At 40.2% G+C, this 18,498-nt stretch overlaps 2 protein-coding genes across 6 annotated transcripts; one reads left to right on the top strand and one right to left on the bottom strand.

Annotated features, from left to right (window-relative positions):
- Positions 1-456: 456 nt before the first annotated feature.
- Positions 457-8,357, bottom strand: rbm45 (RNA binding motif protein 45). Of its 3 annotated transcripts, none has more exons than XM_039621673.1 (11): positions 8,020-8,357; positions 7,533-7,655; positions 6,989-7,115; positions 6,684-6,815; positions 6,403-6,573; positions 5,755-5,884; positions 3,391-3,481; positions 2,932-3,089; positions 2,552-2,627; positions 2,311-2,450; positions 457-1,958 (listed from the first exon to the last, which is right to left on the bottom strand). In XM_039621673.1, the coding sequence occupies exons 1-10, from the start codon at positions 8,293-8,295 to the stop codon at positions 2,334-2,336; spliced, it is 1,401 nt and encodes a 466-aa protein (XP_039477607.1). In that variant the 5' UTR covers positions 8,296-8,357; the 3' UTR covers positions 457-1,958; positions 2,311-2,333. The 3 variants fall into 3 exon arrangements, with proteins under 3 accessions (XP_039477607.1, XP_031582505.1, XP_031582504.1); XM_031726645.2 differs by having other exon boundaries at positions 457-1,721; XM_031726644.2 differs by having other exon boundaries at positions 457-1,010.
- Positions 8,358-10,160: 1,803 nt separating this feature from the next.
- LOC116309922 (cytochrome c) lies at positions 10,161-15,032 on the top strand. 3 transcript variants are annotated; one of them, XM_031726647.2, is made up of 3 exons: positions 10,161-10,317; positions 12,217-12,391; positions 13,877-15,032. In XM_031726647.2, the coding sequence occupies exons 2-3, from the start codon at positions 12,223-12,225 to the stop codon at positions 14,020-14,022; spliced, it is 315 nt and encodes a 104-aa protein (XP_031582507.1). In that variant the 5' UTR covers positions 10,161-10,317; positions 12,217-12,222; the 3' UTR covers positions 14,023-15,032. The 3 variants fall into 3 exon arrangements, with proteins under 3 accessions (XP_031582507.1, XP_039477608.1, XP_031582506.1); XM_039621674.1 differs by lacking the exon at positions 10,161-10,317 and adding an exon at positions 11,806-11,921; XM_031726646.2 differs by lacking the exon at positions 10,161-10,317 and adding an exon at positions 11,951-12,113.
- The last annotated feature ends 3,466 nt before the right edge of the window (positions 15,033-18,498 follow it).

The following is an 18,498-nucleotide window of genomic DNA, read 5'->3' as shown; positions in this document are numbered from 1 at the left end:
ACTTTATGCCAATATTCAGTGTTTTATCTTAACCCACTCAGTTATTTATAACATATATGTATATATTTTATATGTTGAAATCCCAGATGGCTCTTAAGCCAGAACAGGAGACTAGACAAAGTGCTAATTAAGAAAACAAATGTATTTCTGAAAACGCAACCTAAGTGAAAATCCACACAGGTTGAATAGCCAAGTCAAACAGGGCTTCCCCCTTTAGAGCATCAGAGAGACACTGCAGGACAAAGACAAGTACAACAGAAGGAAATGGAGCCACCTAGTATCCAGATGGCCACCATCACATTTTTTTTTATTTTTTTTTAAAGTACAAACTGAATGCATGACCTTTTAATTTAGCAAGCCCCTTAGCATAACAGGTGAAAGGACAGGAGATGCTTTTATAATTTATTTTTATTAGCTGTTCAGGTAATATGTTGTAAAAGAAGAGATGAGACAGACTGAATATGTTCAACTATATTTTTATTGACAAAAAAAAAAAAAAAAAGGTTCACAGTCATTCAAATAACCACCTTTAAACTGAGCCCAGCACAGGCTACAGAGCATACCATCAGACAAATAAGGAGGACCAGATCTGAACTACAAACTGTCCACATCCAAAGCCTGTTTTTCACAGCTTATCAGTAAACTGCAGCCTCCTGCCTGCAGCTTTTCATAAAGTAAAATGCTGCACACTGCCATGAGACTTCTCACGTCAGCGTTTCTTAAATAATCTGTTAAATCAAAGAGCAGTGTCGAGGCTGAAATTTTGCACTTAGAAAGCACGAAAGTACGACACTGACCACAAACTACACATGCTGCTATTCACAGACTGTTCACGATTAAGACTTCAGTTTATTAGTGTTATAACACTGGAGCGTCCTATCAGTGAGTCGCTGCAAGGTCACTGACCGGGAGTAAGGTCAGACAGGTGTCAAAGGTCGTGTCAGAGGTCGGGAGAAGGTCTTGATATCGGTCTGTCAGGTCAGGTGTCATTGTGTCATGGCAACAGTCGCCTGGGGAACAAGAAGCTGCAGTGTTATTCACAGGAAGAGAAACGACTGTCATCAGAAACTTGTTGACATCTTGTTAGTGTCGCTTTCGTGACTCATGAGGAGAGAGCTTCACAGGAGTGCACAGGTGGGTGACGTGAAGGAGCTCTCACACAGTTTATTTAAGTTGCAAATAAATCATAAAGGGCCTTCGCTGTGAGTAACATTGAGGTTAAATATTCTAAACTCTAATAACCTGCAATGGAAGTGGAGTAGGGGTGCAAAGCTTTATGTGTAATGATATAACTTTATAATGATTAATAAATACTCTTTTACTACCTTGAATTCTTTTAGCTTATAATCAGGCTTTGAAAGCCTTCGACACAATTTGAATTTGAAGACCCCACTCTGATCTGTGTTTTTTTGCTTTACTGACCAGACGTAGTATTGCAAGGACACTTATGTACAACACATGCTGTGACATTGCTAATATATCAGGAAAAATCCAGAAAGTTGGTGTTTCCTAGTGTTTTATTTCATAAATACTTTGTTGTACGTGTAGCACTTCCTAACGTTTTCTTTTTGCACGTCTACCTGCCTCCATGATACCACCTGTTGGATCAGACATCACAGCACTGCAGCACTTCCTTCCTTGTGAACTGATGAAGTAGCACTGGTCCTTTGTAGTTGGTTAGCCTGCCTACACACTGAGCCTTTCTTGTCCCTGAACAGACCCTGACAGGTGATGTAGAGAGCCAAGAGTGTGCATCTTCACAGTTACGCTTGTTTCCCACTACGCTGCTGAAATTTGAACTCCCAGATTACTTCAAGCCGTCACCTCACACTGTCACTGATCCTTTCCCTTTTTGTACTTATTGTGTTTATATGCTTCATATTTGCTCTTTTGTCAACGTTTGTTAAGAGCGTCTTTACTTTGTGGTCAGTCAACAAATATACCCGAAGCATCTGACACTAGAGCACAAACACACACACACACACACACACACACACACACACACACACACACACACACACACACACACACACACACACACACACACACACACACACACACACACACACACACACACACACACGCACACACACACGCACACACACACGCACACACACACAGGTGTTGGATTAAATAAATCAGAAGTCCTAATCAAGAATATAAGAAATTATTCTCATCAGCAGTGTGTCTGATATTTTCTGAAACAAACATGTAAACAGACGAATTACGTGTACAGTGTAAATATATTGTTGCCAAAATACTTCCAATTGCACATACTGGTGAGCCTGCAGCAGAAGACTGCACACTTACCATTGGTTCGTGTCATGTAGGCTTCAGTAGGTACGAGGACGTTTATGAGATTCCTCTCTGGGAGGATCAGCCAGCATCACCTTCATCTTTACCCCGTTAACGACGCGTCCGTGGAGCGCTGCCATGGCCTCGTCCGCGCACTGACAGAGATGAACACAGAGATGAAGAAGAGTTTGAAGTTTACTTACATTCTATTCCTTCATTACTAAACCTACAAGTTCATCCTCAATCTGAGTTTTACCTGTTTATCTGCATACTTCATGTATCCAACTTTTCTCCCTGGAACCAAGTGGACTTCAATGAGGGAGCCAAAGCGACTAGACAGACAGACACAGGGAGGCACAGACGAACAAATAACATTTAATTGTAAAGCAGGAACATTTTCTAATTCTGGCTGTTTGGTTTAATAGCAGCTTTACTCTGTTATTTAAGAGCACTTAGCCTGATGTTATCATCCACAGCAGTTTGCACTGATTGAGCCAAGAGTCGTGATCAAGCAGACCTTTAACCGTCCCGGTAATGCACTGGGTTTTTTTTTTACTGTTTTGTGACAGCATGTGTATTTAACTCATCAGCATTTTCTGAAAACGTAGTGATTGAGTCAGACCACAGGGCACTTACCAAAAAACATCCTCCAACACATCGGGGGGCAGCGGGGAGGGGCTGAACACGACAAACAGCCGCTCCTTGGTTTTGCTGTCAGGCGGAGCGAGCTTCTTCAGTGACGGCAGGTTGGCGTCGGTCTGAATTCGAGAAACTGATGAGACAACAGAGAAGCCCTGGTACATACCAACACAGAGAACACAGGATCAGTAATTTTAATGACACATACTGTTCAAACACTGCATATCCCTCAGAAAAGGAGATTCTAGGTTTGGTCTGTTGAACTACTTTTAATCTTTATGTGAGCACAAATTTTTAAAAGATAAGCTAATAAGAATTAAAATATATCTTTTTTAGAAATGTTCTTATTGTCATTGCTAAAAAAAAAAAACATCTGAAATGTAAATAAAATGTGCAGAGTAACAAGACGATGACCTGACACAATTTTGTAAATCAGATGTTGAATTAATGACTCACAGGTTTCATCACTTGGCTGCTGGATGGTCCGTTCCAGACCGCTGACATCATCTGTGCTGCAACAAACTGCATGGCCATCCGACCTACAGGACTACACACAACAGCAAACATACAGGCTGTTTCCAGCTGTGGACACGGAGGGAAAATTAAGTCTACCTCAAGCACCCAGCACAGAGGTGCACTTCTCGCTTGTAGGGCTTCGTCCACATGTCATAGCTAAATAAAATCACAAGGGGGCAGTGTTAAAAATCTGTGCAGCAACTATTATGAGAGCTACTCTTTTTCATGTTTGTGACATTAAAGACAGAAGGTGCAAAAGAACTTATTCTTAGTGAAGTGACACTGAGTGTTTAAAACACGGTGTACTGTGTAGTAGTGCATGCTACTTTAATCTCTGATGGCTTTTTGTGCTTCTTCTTGTATTGCACTGTATTCTACTGATGTGTAATTTTCATGTTCAAGCCAACTTGAACAGGAAAGGAGACACTGGTCCTACATCGCGTAGTCAGAGACGCTGAGGCATAGCATTTTGAGAAACAGCAGGGGGATGACAGCTGAGCATCTCAGCCCCAGTTCACTGTCACTATATAGTCCACAAGCACCAAATTTAAAATCCTGGCCAAGTTAACTAGATCCATATTGCTCAGGATCGTCTTCCATATAAAATGTCTTGTTTAGTTCTTGTACTTCTCCGTGAATGCTAATAACTAATATAGCGAGTTCACACCAAGGAAAGAAATTAACTTTTTCTTCTAACTCACAGGCGTCGAACTCCAGGCCTCGAGGGCCGGAGTCCTGCAGGTTTTAGATGTATCCAACGCAGCTGATTTTAGTGACTAAATGACCTCCATGTCTTGAAGTTCTCCAGGGTCGTTTCTCAATTCTCAAGTACGCGAGTACGTACTCGCGTTCTCGGTGAGTATGTACTCGCCGAGAACGCACGCGAGCACGGACTCGCGATTTGTACAATTGGAACACCTGCGTACGTGATGATGTCACAGGTCCAGAGTTTTTACTGCCGTCCCCTCTTAATTTAACTGTGAGTAACATGTTATGAAGCTTAACTTTAATCACAGCCAAACCGGTTTACTCAGGAACAAATAAAACATTGAAATAAACCAAACATTAACATTTAGAAGTGATCTAAGTGACTTATATATCATTTTTAACCTCAGTAGTGAAACCTCTATTAATAAAAATAGTGTACACATACATACGTGTACATACCTTAATAAAAACAAGCAGGTGAGATGTTAGAACGCTTTTATTCCTATTTTAGTGGACACTCAATACTATAGACAGCTGCTGGGGTTTCTTTAACCTGAGTACTGAGAAGACCGCGGGGGGGGGGGGGTTGAAAACGATGTGCCGGGAGTCCGCTGTTGAGTTTTGGACGAAATGCATTCTGGGATATTTAGCTGTACCAAGTCCACACTGATGCATGCTCGATAAAACGGGCGGAGCGAGAACACATCCGGGACTTTTTCGCGTTCTCGGCTTGATGCGTACTTCGAATTGGAACAGTACTTGGTCTCCGACTGATGACGTATCACGAGTACACGAGAACGCAAGTACGCACAAGTACGCATATTGAGAAATGCCCCAGAAGCCTGGTAATGAACTAATCATTTGATTCAGGTATGTTGACCCAGGGTGATATCTAAAACCTGCAGGACACCGGCCCTCGAGGCCTGGAGTTTGACACCCCTGTTCTAACTTTTTAAAAAACTTGTACTAAAGCTTGATTTAGACTTCAGCGTGAAATCTACATCCTAACTAACCAGAAACTCCTTTTATTCCTACACCGCAAGCTTCGGCAACCACACCATTCAAGCCGTTGTAGTACGCGCTGACCCAACGCGTAGTTACATTTTCTTGGGAGGTGCACGTCTGGTTACGTAAAATATTGTGGCGTAAGATTAAAATGGGCTTCTGGTTATGGCACAAGTTACAGCGTAGATCTGACACAGAAGTATAACTCAAGAACGCTCTTCTGATGTCTTTTACTAGAGAGAGTGTGAAGTTCATGAATATTGTGAATGTGTATCGCTAACAGCTTTGAGATCACGTAAAATTTAAAAAGGCAGTCACGGCACTCTGAAAAAACACTGCCCGGTCACTGCAACCCACAGGGGACAACATTCACCCGTGAATATTTAACAACAAATAAAACATGGCCAAGAAGGCGTGCAGACAAGGTCACAGTTAATTATCAGTGGCATTTTCATTCCTATTTTTTAATTTATGGATATATTAACTTTAAAGGGTGTTTCTTCTCTGAGGCTCCAGTAATTTGTGACCCTTTTGCAGGCTCAAAGTTAAACATATACTGTTGTGTAGTTATGTGTGCATGTGTGTGTATACCTGCCGCGGTCCTCGCCGTCGTCAACAAAATTTACAGCCAGTCTGTTTCCAGGTGGATATTCAAAGCCGTTTAGCTTTTCTCGGGCATAAAGTGCTGACCCAAGATTGCTGTAGCGAATCAAAGCATGGCCTGGAGGCAGGTGACACACAGCAAAGAAAAGGTCTGAGTGGAATATTTTACAGTCATCAAAACAGAACGGACCACATCAACATCCACAGAGAATAGAGACTGCAAACTAGAGTAAAGCTGATGTAGTTTGTAAAATAATCAGCAGCTCCATCCAGTTTTTCAAATGTGAAGGTTTGCTCCTTTTAGCCATCTCATGCAATCAAAAATAGAATCTCTTTAGTCACTCTCTGTCACACTAAGAAAACATTCATGATTAAAATCTTGTCACATTTGTAGATGATTAAACCCATAACATTGGTGGCTCTAAGTTCTGTAAGAGTTTACTTTGAGGTTACTGTTCCCAACAATCTGCTCAGTGTTTAGTGATTCCTTGGCCCAACAGGTCAAGTTGGACAGTTACCGTCCCTGAGCCTCATTCTGCAGATGGTTCGTTTTAAAAGGGTTTTTTTCTCCTCACTGCAACAGATTCTGACTGGTGTAACATGTTGGAGGTATATAAATAACATTGAACTGTTAACCTTTGTTCATTCCATAGGCATCCCTCTGCAGCTCGCAGTACTCCATGCCAGGTATAATGTCAAACAGAGAAAAAATCTGCTCCTGATTGAGTGCAACCCGCGTGGACACCATGAGACAGCGCGTGAAATCACCGTGGCGGTAATCTATGACTGTGTAGTTCCCAGGGTCGCCTAAACAGGGAAGAAGGACACCAGGGTCAGTACCAAGACAGAGGATAATACTAAGACCTTTACCCTTTCCTTTCTGTGGTAGTAAATTCTGATGACAAAGAAACTCGTACCCAATGAGAACGCGTACTGGTTCATGGATTCAGAGCCGCCAGCATAATCATTTCTGGCTGCTGCTCCTCCAGAGCTGTAATCTTCTGTTGCTGTCGATTTGCTTCGAGGTTCAGCCAGGATGGCCCTGTAGGCTAATAACACCATTTCCACAGCTTTAAATCATAAACATGCCCTTTACTAAGTGTTAACTGAAGTGAGAAGTCACCACAGCTGTAACCGTTCACCAACCACTCTGTACATTTGATGTTCATACTGCTGCTTCTACCAGGATTAATGAACAAGTAAATGAGTTTGGCAGACCTACCTTTGTCGCAGTTCTCTATGGCGAGGGCAGCTTGGGAGGGTTTGTAGTATCTTACGTAGCCGAGGCCTTTACTTTCTCCTGTAAACTTGTTTTTGATAATCACACAATACTCAATATCCCCATACTCCTGCAAAACAGAAAACAGAAAGAATCTAAATGAGCATTTAGGAGTGTCAGCGAGTTCTAGAGAGGCTGAAATAAGATGGTCTAAAAGAACACACTATATACACTAAGCATAAGTGGTCTGTATATAGTTAAAGTATGATTTTTTGTTCTTACTTAACACACGTTTATGTATGTTCCTGTTATTTTTAGGCCATTTGATAGACAAATATAAATATATTTAGATTATAGCAAAATACTTTAATCACAGTCCTGGTGCAGGTTCTTTGATAGATGGCCAAAACCTCTTTGGGTGAGCACACAAATATTTTTTATAAAGGAAACACAATACTGACATTAAACAATCAACGCAATTTCCGTTAGACACATAAAAAACACAGGCAAGCAAAGAGCTGCGAAGCCATAAAAGAAGAAGTATTACTTTGAATGTTTCTTTGAGGTCCTCTTCTGAGAAGGATTTGGGGATCATGACAAAAATCCTGGTCAGCTCCTCATCCTCAACATCTCTGTGTCTCGTTGATGACCGTGACTGGGCTATAAACACCTGAAGAGCCAACATTTCCAAACAAAGAGACACAAATGATGCATTATAATAGCGGAAGATACACGTTAATTGTATATTTTCGAAGAGGAATCGCAACTATGATTTTTTCTTATGTAAAGTTAAGAATAAGATTTATCCCTAGCCATGAATATTCCATGTTTTGTCTTCTCAGTTCCAAATATTTAAAATTTAAACAGCATTTTGCACATAAGAGTGAGATTGTAGATAATTGAGGTTATGTGAACTGAAAGCAGCTAGCGATCACGCCCCTTTAGCATGCTAGCTATACGCAAATTATAAATCGACAGTCTGAACTGAAGCTGACAAAATATAATCTTTTTGGAGACCTAACCATTGACATTACCTTAACAGGTTTAGTCCCTTCCACCAGGACTTTGCCATGCATTTCTTCCATGGCCAAGCAGGCCTGAGAAGACTTGGCAAACTTTACGTAGGCAATGCCTTTGGACTCCTTTGTCTGCTTGTCTTTGACAACCCAGACCCCCTGAATGTCTCCAAACACGTAGAAGCTTTCCCGCAACTCATCTTCGGTGATGGACCGACTCGTCACCACGAACAGTCGGCTGTTGGGAGGGTCGTCGAGGTTTTCGGGCACTTGTTTGGAGGGATACTCCTCCATCTTCGCTTCCCTGTAAACACAGCAGTGTTGCTTGCAGTTGTTAGTGCTGCCTTCAGGTGCTCCACGGCATTTGTTAAGTAAATTATAACGGCTCTTGTTATTTACGTGTTTATTTACGTGGTTTGAAAAAAAAACTTTTGGAAAAGTAATTTCCTTCATTAACATTATTTAGATTGAGACTTTTAAAAATTCACGACTTAGCGCTTGTAGTAGTCATTTGCAAGCATTTGATAATTTAAATATTTAGAAAAAGTTATGAATCAGAGAAGCAATGAGATTGAATCGTGCATAGAGAATGCTTATAAGGCAGGAGATTAAATGTTGTTTTAGTACTTTTGTTTTAAATCTTGAAATATTTAGAAAGTGAATTGCTTTGTTCGCTGTCAAATGAGAACTTTAGTGAATTAATTGTAGAAATTCCGACAGTCTTAAAGGCATCCGCGGAGCTGATGACACGTATTTGCGTTTACTGCCCTCTGCAGCACAGGAAGGAGAAATGCAGGTGTTACAAAATACCCTGGTCTTACGAAAAGATGCTGCAGAGAGGTTTTGTAACTAACACGTTAATTAACATGAGTAATGGGACTTATCACCAAACCAGAACACCTGATGGCTTATTAATCCTATTAATCGTGTTCTATAAATACCTGACACAGGATTACACTCTTAGACAACATCAGGTATCAGCTGTGAAATAGTTACCTGAGCTCTCGTTCTGTCTGCCTCTGTGTGTGTTTGTTTAAAGAAATAAGAGGGAACTAGCCCTTCGTTAGAGATGAGAGAGTTAGTCACATTCGTGCTGGGGACAGACGACCAGAAAAGTTGTAAGATTATATCTATAATGGCAGACCATGATTTTTAAATAAAACACGTGCTGTTAAAAATATGATGTGCTGTAAGGGTAGATTATTAATTTTGAAAGCATCCTAGTTTGCATGTGTGTGTGTGCGCGCGCGCTCGTGTATTTTTAGGTGCTTACAGGTCACGTGCTGAATGACCCTTCTGAGCACAAACGTTTAGATTTTATAGCCGCTTTCTGTCATAATAGTATTCCCGTTTCATATGTTGTGAATGATGCTCGCTATATGTCTTTGTGTTTAGTAAAACAAGTCTTTTCTACTATCCTGGGGACACATAGTGTCACCTTGAGAAAACACTCAAGGCTCAGCACTTAACCTTTTTATTTTATTTTTTTCATTTTCTGTCTTTCATGTTTAATATAAATATCATTTAGCCACATAAATTTCACTTTGCGAGTGAGGCTTCATTTTGGGATAAGGATGTAGAGTGCAAAAGGCAATGTAAGAAACTACAGATAAGTAGAAGACATAAAAAGAAGACAATCTATTTTATTTAATAATTTGTAAACATTATGCACACGTTTTCTATTGGTAATTGGTTTGTGGAGACTACATGTACTTAAGAGTATACGTTCATTGAGTGACTTATTAAATTACGTGTCAGTTTTGTTAAATTAAAAGGCTATCTTTTGTTACCAAGTTAAACGCGGAGTACTTTCGGTTGCCAAAATCATTCATGAAACTTCTCCAGAAAAGCAGGTTCCCTTTGCCCTATAATGGCTCTGGAGGGAATGCGACAAGATTCTTGGGGCCTGTACTAAAACTCCCTTTCGTTTTCTTGCTCTCAGCCTCGTCGCCTCGCGTGTACACACATAACAAAACTTGCTGCGTTCTTGGTAAAACCTTACATATAGACACGATATGAGTGTTTTCTGTGTTTAAATTGTATTTTTTTTTCATACAAATTAAACGACTTCTTTATATAAAATTAAAGCTATGACAGGGATGAGGCTACATCAGTTTATAGAAATGATACTACACCGACACGTAATGGTTAAGCGGTAATCTCGCGGCACATGATTGGCTGTGATGACGTCGAAAGCCGGTGCCTCTAAAGTGAAGTGACCTTCTTTGCGACCGTCACAAACCGCTTGTCGGCCGAGGCTGAGCCGGTTACTTACCTACAGCAGAGTATTTTTAACCCGACATCTTCTCATCAAAGGTAAAATTTCATACTTTATAAATTTATTTACAGGAGAATCGAGGTTCTATTATAAGTAACAGGATATGAGCCGCAACAGTAGCATGTAGCGGGAGTTAGCGCCCACGTTGGTGAATAGCCCGGTTGTGCTCTCATTGCGTAGTCCGTTATGGGGGAATAATAAGGTAATTTAAACGTTATAGCCATTTTACTTGAGCTCTTGTGTGATTTGGGAACACATTTGGGCAACACAGCAGCTTTGAAGTGCAATTTTCGTACGCCGACATTGAAGCATCCTTGACAGCCCCGGTGGGCGACCCATACCCGGCTTGTCGTACTACTAGCACGATGGTTGACCCAAGCTGAGTTCAGGTTGAGCTTGAGTCAGCGATTCGAAACGTCAAAATCGGGCGAAAATGCCACATAGACCGCGAATACATGTTGATACATGTTGGTAAATGGTGTACGTCCTTGATATTACGTGAGGAGGATGCCATTCAGCCGGCTGCCGCCATGTTGGAGGCTACGCGTCTATTGTAAATGGCATACGATGTAGTGCGGTTCGTCTCTTAAGAACTAGAATGAGAAAATTAGCCGTTATATTATGTAACTCAAAAAACTAACCGTATAATGATGGTTGATGTGTAATATATGTAAGATTTGTAGGCAGTTTTAATGAAAAAGGGGGCGGTAGAGGATTTTTGGGGACCGGGGTCATGTTAGTGGTGTTGCACTAAAATGTTTCCCCCAGTGATGATAGACCATCATTTTTAATCTTTAAAGTAGAAGCGACTTTATGGCAGAAACACCGGCCGGATCTCTGCCACAGGTGCTTTAGTAATTACAGCATGTTTTCCGCTAAGCACATTAACCTTGACTCCCCTCGGTAAACCTTCTGCCTCATGGCGCAAGATCATTAAAAAGGTCTTCCTTTACTCGCCAAACCTGGCAACCTTTCCCCCCTGGAGTAACTCGAGCAGTGTTGCCAACTTAGCGACTTTGTCGCTATATTTAGCGAGTTTTCAGACCCCCTAGCGACTTTTTTTCTATAAAAAGTCGCTAAAAAAGACGATGAAAGCGCGTATCGCTTTTACTCTCAACAAGCAGCGGGTGCTGTAACGCAGTCAGTTCTTCTTTTAATCTTTTACTCTTATGCGGTTTTGTGGATCACAAGGTTTAAAACTACTTATAAACACACACAAACACAAAGTAACTCCACCAGAGTGCCTATTTCGGGTCACTTTGCCGGTCCAAGCCCGGGTAAAGGAGCAGGGTTGGAATTGTGACATTAAAAAAACAATAATTGCTAAAAGAAATTTAATTGTAGTTCTAAATAAACTCTAAATGGATTTAGGACGTTTTTTACTCACTTTATGTCTCTTCCACGATGTTATTTCTCTCTCCAACAACATAGGTTACAATTATATTAGCGTGACCAATTATGCAAATTAGGTGATGACGTCATTTAGCGACTTCTAGCGACTTTTAGGACAGCCAATAGCGATTTTCCTTACTGAGGAGTTGGCAACACTGAACTCGAGCTGAGGCCCTTCGTGGCTAGCCCAACGTGTTTTAAGGGCGGTGTAGTTTCGGCTTCCTGCACTGCTTTTCTGTCAGCTTTCCGGGTAATCTCGGCGTCGTGCCAGCGCACAGGGCAATGCGATCACTTACCTGAATGCATTGTAAAGTTAGAGCCGGCGATAAGAGATGGTCAAAGTTATGGAGTTGTCTCCTTAAGTGACCTTCACAAAATGGCGCTGGGGTCAAATTAGAGCTTTGAGCTTCCTAACTGGGCTATGAATAGAAGACAGTCTGATGTATTTAAAGAGCCCTTCATAATTCTGTATACTTTTACTTTTGCTTTTTAAACTGCATTTTCATCTCATTCTATTCTTTTTCCTGTTGCCTTTGTTTCTCCAGTCAACTATGGGAGACGCTGAAAAGGGAAAGAAGGTTTTTGTCCAGAAGTGTGCTCAGTGCCACACGGTAGAGCAGGGTGGCAAGCATAAGGTGGGCCCCAACCTCTGGGGTCTGTTCGGAAGGAAGACCGGACAAGCAGAAGGCTTCACTTATACAGACGCCAACAAGAGCAAAGGTCAGTTCACTGGGTCTCTGAGTAGAGTATAAATACCTTTGTATGCTAGATGTAGATCACCAAAGAAGGGAGATTGGCATTGTCTGAAATCTGGGAATTTTTCTGGAAATTGCCTCACTTGAATAAGTGTGTAGTTTATGTTCACAAACTTTTTTCTTTTTTAAATTCAGAAGTCTTTAAAGGGCTGTTTCATGTTTATATATTGTATCAGTAGCTTACAAGCAAAATATTTTTTCTTTTTTTAACCTTTTTTTTAATTTTAAAAAAGGCAAAGGCTTCCCATTTAAGCATCTATATTAAAAGTAGTTAAGCTCCCCACCCTTTTTTTTTTTTTTTTTTTTTTTTGTAAGGCTTTAAAAGTCTCATATCCTCCTCCGTTTTCACATTTTAAGTCTTGCAGGTTCCCAGAATGCATTTTTGTTTTCAGCTCAAATCACACACAGTTTGTACCTGCAGGTGGTTTTTCTCACTCTTGAAGTGAAGTTAATAAAATGGTCTCCTGTCGCCCTTTTTGGAAGAGTGCCATGTCTTTCTTGCCACTGCCTTGGATGCTCTGATGGGGGGGAAAAAAGAAAAGAGAAAAAGGAAATCCAAAACAACATAACGACCTGCTGAGGTTGTCATGTTATGCAGTGCACATTGACTATAATGGTGTTGGATTAGTTGAACATTTCTTTCACATTTTGCAAATGACAAAGCCATTTTAGGTTTCATAAAAGGTCACATGGCACTCTTTCACTGTGCACACAGGCCTAACGATCCCTGTGTCATCCTGACCATTTGTTTTCTCTATAAATCCTGCTGAAGCTGGGGGCCAACACGCTCAAAGTCCTTTGTGTAAAACTGTCCTCGTGTGGCGTTTTTCCTTCCTTCTGTAACTTTCCTCTCCCAACTTCAAACTCAAGAAGGGGCAGGTGTGTGGTATCAGTCAAGATAATGGTAGATGCGATAAAGACGTGTTCTTGTAGCTTAGCAACGGTCAGCTCTTGAGAGAAGTACTCTTAAAGGTTATGGGTGTTTTCAAGGACAAAAGGACAGATCTTTAAAATTTCCGCTATTGTCTCAGTGTGACTGTTTTGACATCGCAGGCTGCTGACACTAACAAATATCCTGTATTTGTGGTGAAGCAGTATGTCATCTGACAAGCCATCAGATACTTTTGGAGTACACAAACAGTTTGTACAATAAAATGTTCAATTGCTACAAGACTGTTTAGAGTTGTAACAAGTCTCTAGTGAGATTCATTCAGAAGAAGGCAAATGAGTATGAGGTGTTAGGTGACATTTATTTTCACCTCAGTTAATTAGTTTTGAGTCTAAACTAGACTTATAAATGGTAGCTTTAATTCCTTTTTTTAAAAGATTGTATACAAGCTAAATGCTTTTTATTAATGCGGCCTCTTTAAAGCCACACATGAAACTATAGTCGCTGATACTTGATGTCACCCGCTTGCTACTTGACTCATCGATGACCATTTTCCCTCAGGTATCATTTGGAGTGAGGACACCTTGATGGAGTACCTGGAGAACCCCAAGAAGTACATTCCTGGAACCAAAATGATCTTTGCTGGCATCAAAAAGAAGGGAGAGCGCCAAGACCTCATTGCATACCTCAAGTCAGCAACATCATGAAAAGATCACTGAGATCACAATATTTAATGTAATTTTAATGTTTTTCTCTGCCAATACACATTAAATATGATTTTATGTTTCTTCATTTGAACAGAAGGTTAATGTATATTCTCAGACTGGTGTTTGCTGTAAGTTTCACTTCCTGTTAAGGTCAGATGAGTTTTGAGCAGCTGTTCAAGTGAACAAACATAAAATCACAGTCCTGTTTTCATTGAGTCTGTACGAGTACATACTAATCACATTATTTAAAAAAGCTCTGGGGAGGATGGCTCGTCTCTCATTCTTTTCCATGACAACATGTGTCTGGTACTTTCTGCTAACAGAGTTATCACCATATACTTTATATTCATAACAATGAATAATAAAATTCATCTAATATCAGCTACATGAAAGTGAAAGGGCGATGAAGCCTGTGTGGAGTTTTGGTGGTAAACTGGTGCTGATTTTGAATCTGCCCTCAGCATTCATATTCAAGTTGTGAGTGTCTGACCTTTGCACAAATGTGATTAAAGACTTCCACCTGCTGTGAATGCTCTTAGTTTGTTGTGGACTGAATTTGGGAAATACCGCTGTTGTTAACACTCCCGAAACTGCCCCTCCAAGCTCCTGTTTTTACCCCCTGCCTGTCATCAGGCTCCTTAGAAGTTTTTTAAAGATTTCTTGCTAAAGGTGATGTATTTATCTGTCTCCTTACAGCCAAGAATTGTGGGATTGTATAAATATTACATTGATACCTTGAAAGCCACCACCATGCTGAGGTACAGTGTGAAACCAGCTGGCATACAAGCATCACGAGCTAATATTGTGGAGTGACTTTATAATGTAGGGAAACTATTGCGGGCACCATCTGGACTGAAGGAAGATGTTATTTACCTGGTTTCACAGGCAGGACAGAGTTGGTTTAATTTCTTTTACTGTAATCAGTGTTTGACTGTAATGTGGTAGCTGTATGTTGTTACAGACAAGATGGTTAAGGATCAATTAAAAGAAAACGTCCAGACATGTAAAAACGACTCTTCATTTCATGGTGTTTGCAGGAGCTGACAGCTTGTCCCTGCAGCCGGGTCATGTTCTGCTCTTTTAAAATTCCCTCCAGAGTAAAGGCAATAAATATCACTGGTCTTATCAAACCAGTAATTTTTATTAAAGATAAGACCAGACTAATTTCACAGTCGCCTCTCAGCTGATTTGTTAAACAAATATGAAGCCAAGCGTGACCCTAAATGTGGATTTGACATTTTCGTGTTCAGTTTATCTGAAAGTGAGTTAAAGACGCCGTGGTGAGCAAATATGTGTAAATTTTGTATTATCAGTGTAGTAAGGTACATTTGCTACTGTAATAACACTATTTGGAGTCTTGTTTCCTGTCTAAAAAAAAAAAAATAGACAGCAGATTAGGTATGAATATATCCACTTAAAGTAACTTTTTGTGTGCACTCCCTGTCTCTTTAAAGAGAGTTGAACTCTCAGTCATACCCAGAGGGCCGCTCGTGCCGGTAGGGTGTCAGTTTACTGCTCATGAAGTCATTCTAGAAAGACAGTCAGCTGATGGCAGCCCAGGCCTTGCTTTACCTCTGGATCAAAGATCAATTAAGAGCAGAGACATGACTGGATTTGTCTTCAAACAGTGTGTCTGTATGCTGCCCGGAGACAGAAGGCTGAGTAAATTTTCTGTTTGAACTCTCAGGCTGTAAACTCATTACATTATTTAAGGATCTAGTTCATGGAAAATCTAATTAGAAGAGCCATTTTCTTTGCCCGCCTTACACCTCTCCATAAACTATGTTGGTTTTGAAAGAGAAGCTGGGACACCCAGGACAGATTGATGAGGATTTGGAGACACCTGCTGGCCCATGAAGATAATACACAACAAAATGCCTTTTATGATACTTCATTGTTCATTGTTGAAAGATAGAGGGGCATAATGTTCTGAACCTCAGATGGAAATAAGGTAAGGCAGAAAAGACCAAGCCTCTGAGAGGCTGATAGGTTCAATTTAATGTCACAATAAACCTACACATCTTTAAAAAACAAATAAATGAAAAGCACAAAAGTGATAAAAAGACACTAATTCATCATCAATTCAGGACAGTCATGCTGATAAAAAAAACTCATTGTAAGGGAGCAGTGATGTGTGAGGGGCAGAGTAGGCAAAGGACTAACAGGGACACGTGTACTGTTCAAAAAGTGTTTTTTATTTTATCCACAAATATGAAAAACAATCATATCAAAAAGCAAAGAAAATAAGTTGTTCTAAGAAATAAGTGGGCTCCTAAAGGAGTTAGCAAAAAACCCCAAAACAAACCACAATGCATAACAGACTGTAAAAGAAACAGCCTTAATAATAGAATAGTATGTAGCTCAGTAAAATAGAATTCATCATCAATATACTTTGAGGTTGTATTATATTTTACAGTGCCCACCAGGGGAAGCACCAGAACTCACTTAAATTCTGTTTCCATGGCACCAACATAACGCCACAACAGCCACCTCAAGGTTCTTTGTGTTGTAATGTAAAGATCCTGCAATGTTAGATAATGAGACAATCCTTTATGAGCAGCACTCGCCATGGTGGGAAGGAAAAACAATTTTTTATTAGGAAGAAACCTCTGGCAGAACCAGGCTCAGGGAGGGAGCAGCCATCTTCACAACTAGTTGGGGGCCGAGGGGGAAGAAAATACAAAAAATGAGACACAGATAGACAAGAACACAATGCAAACTGTGAGGCAGAGTGAATAACATGCAGTACTAGCACATAAAGACATGGGGAGTAGAGAGGAAGTGCGTAGTACATGATGGCAAGTCCTCCAGCAGCCTATCTAATCGGTGGTCAGAGTCACTTAATTCAGCTGTAACTATAAATTTTATCAAAAGGAAACCGGAATACTTAAAATTATACTAGTAATTATATATTATATATATATATATATATATATATATATAATAATTATATATTATACTATATTTTAGAAGGAATCTGGTTCCACAGAAGAACTGAAGATTCTTGCTTTTGGAAACTCTAGGAAGCACGAAGTAAGCCCACAGTCTGAGAGCAATGTGCTCCATTGGAATAATATAGTACAGTGAGATGGTTAAGATAGATGAAATACAGGAATGGGGTCTAATACTGACGTCAGTAGGAGAGAAGCAGTCTTAAGTAATTTTTTTTTTCTCTAGTTGTTATAAGTTTATTAGCAAGAAATTCAACAACAGTTTTTAAACTGGTCAATGAAAATACACCAACCGTTTAGCCTTTGAGCCATTCCAGATATACTCCACTGCTCTTTAGATGCTCTCCACTTTAAATGATTGGCTGGATTTTCTTCTAAACCATATTGAGACACGCCCCTCTTCTTCTGTTTGTAGTTTCACTTCATATTTAGTGTTGAGAAACATTCTTTTACAAGATATGTGCTGTTGTGCCTCTGCAAATATTTCTGTGCAACTTTTAGAGTAATTGAGACACCTTTCTATTCAGGTTAGCTGACAGTGTGACAACTTAGTACTACATCAGTGCATTTTGCCCATAGACTGTTTATAGAATATGGGCACAGCTTAAAAGTGAAGCCAGTTTGCAGTGCTGGTTAGACCAATCCTGGCGTTCACCAGTGGTGCCCCTGAGCCTTTTCAAAGTCCCGTGTCACCTCATTCTCAAGGTATCACGTTCACAAAACTTGCATATCAATGCTTCCTGCGACAATACCCCAGCCCAAAGGCTGAGGGACAAAAATGACGGTTCACTATTCTTCTTATGACCAGCAGGGTGCGACTCATGATTGTAAAATGAAGTCCTCTTGTGGCGAAGTCCATGGTCTCCTTGGCTCTATGACCTCAGTAAACATTTTGCTCTGTTGCCAGTTCATATCTCATTTAATCATTTTGTTAATTTTAAGAATTTCAGCCCCTGTTATAGTCAAAAGGAATCTTTAATATGTAGTCTGTCATGACCTATGAGAGTACAGGGAGTGCAGAATTATTAGGCAAGTTGTATTTTTGAGGAATAATTTTATTATTGAACAACAACCATGTTCTCAATGAACCCAAAAAACTCATTAATATCAAAGCTGAATGTTTTTGGAAGTAGTTTTTAGTTTGTTTGTAGTTTTAGCTATTTTAGGGGGATATCTGTGTGTGCAGGTGACTATTACTGTGCATAATTATTAGGCAACTTAACAAAAAACAAATATATACCCATTTCAATTATTTATTTTTACCAGTGAAACCAATCTAACATCTCCACATTCACAAATATACATTTCTGACATTCAAAAACAAAACAAAAACAAATCAGCGACCAATATAGCCACCTTTCTTTGCAAGGACACTCAAAAGCCTGCCATCCATGGATTCTGTCAGTGTTTTGATCTGTTCACCATCAACATTGCGTGCAGCAGCAACCACAGCCTCCCAGACACTGTTCAGAGAGGTGTACTGTTTTCCCTCCTTGTAAATCTCACATTTGATGATGGACCACAG

Source organism: Oreochromis aureus, linkage group 13 (assembly GCF_013358895.1).
Source record: "Oreochromis aureus strain Israel breed Guangdong linkage group 13, ZZ_aureus, whole genome shotgun sequence".
Lineage (NCBI taxonomy): Eukaryota > Metazoa > Chordata > Actinopteri > Cichliformes > Cichlidae > Oreochromis > Oreochromis aureus.
This window is presented reverse-complemented; position numbering and strand designations above follow the sequence as displayed.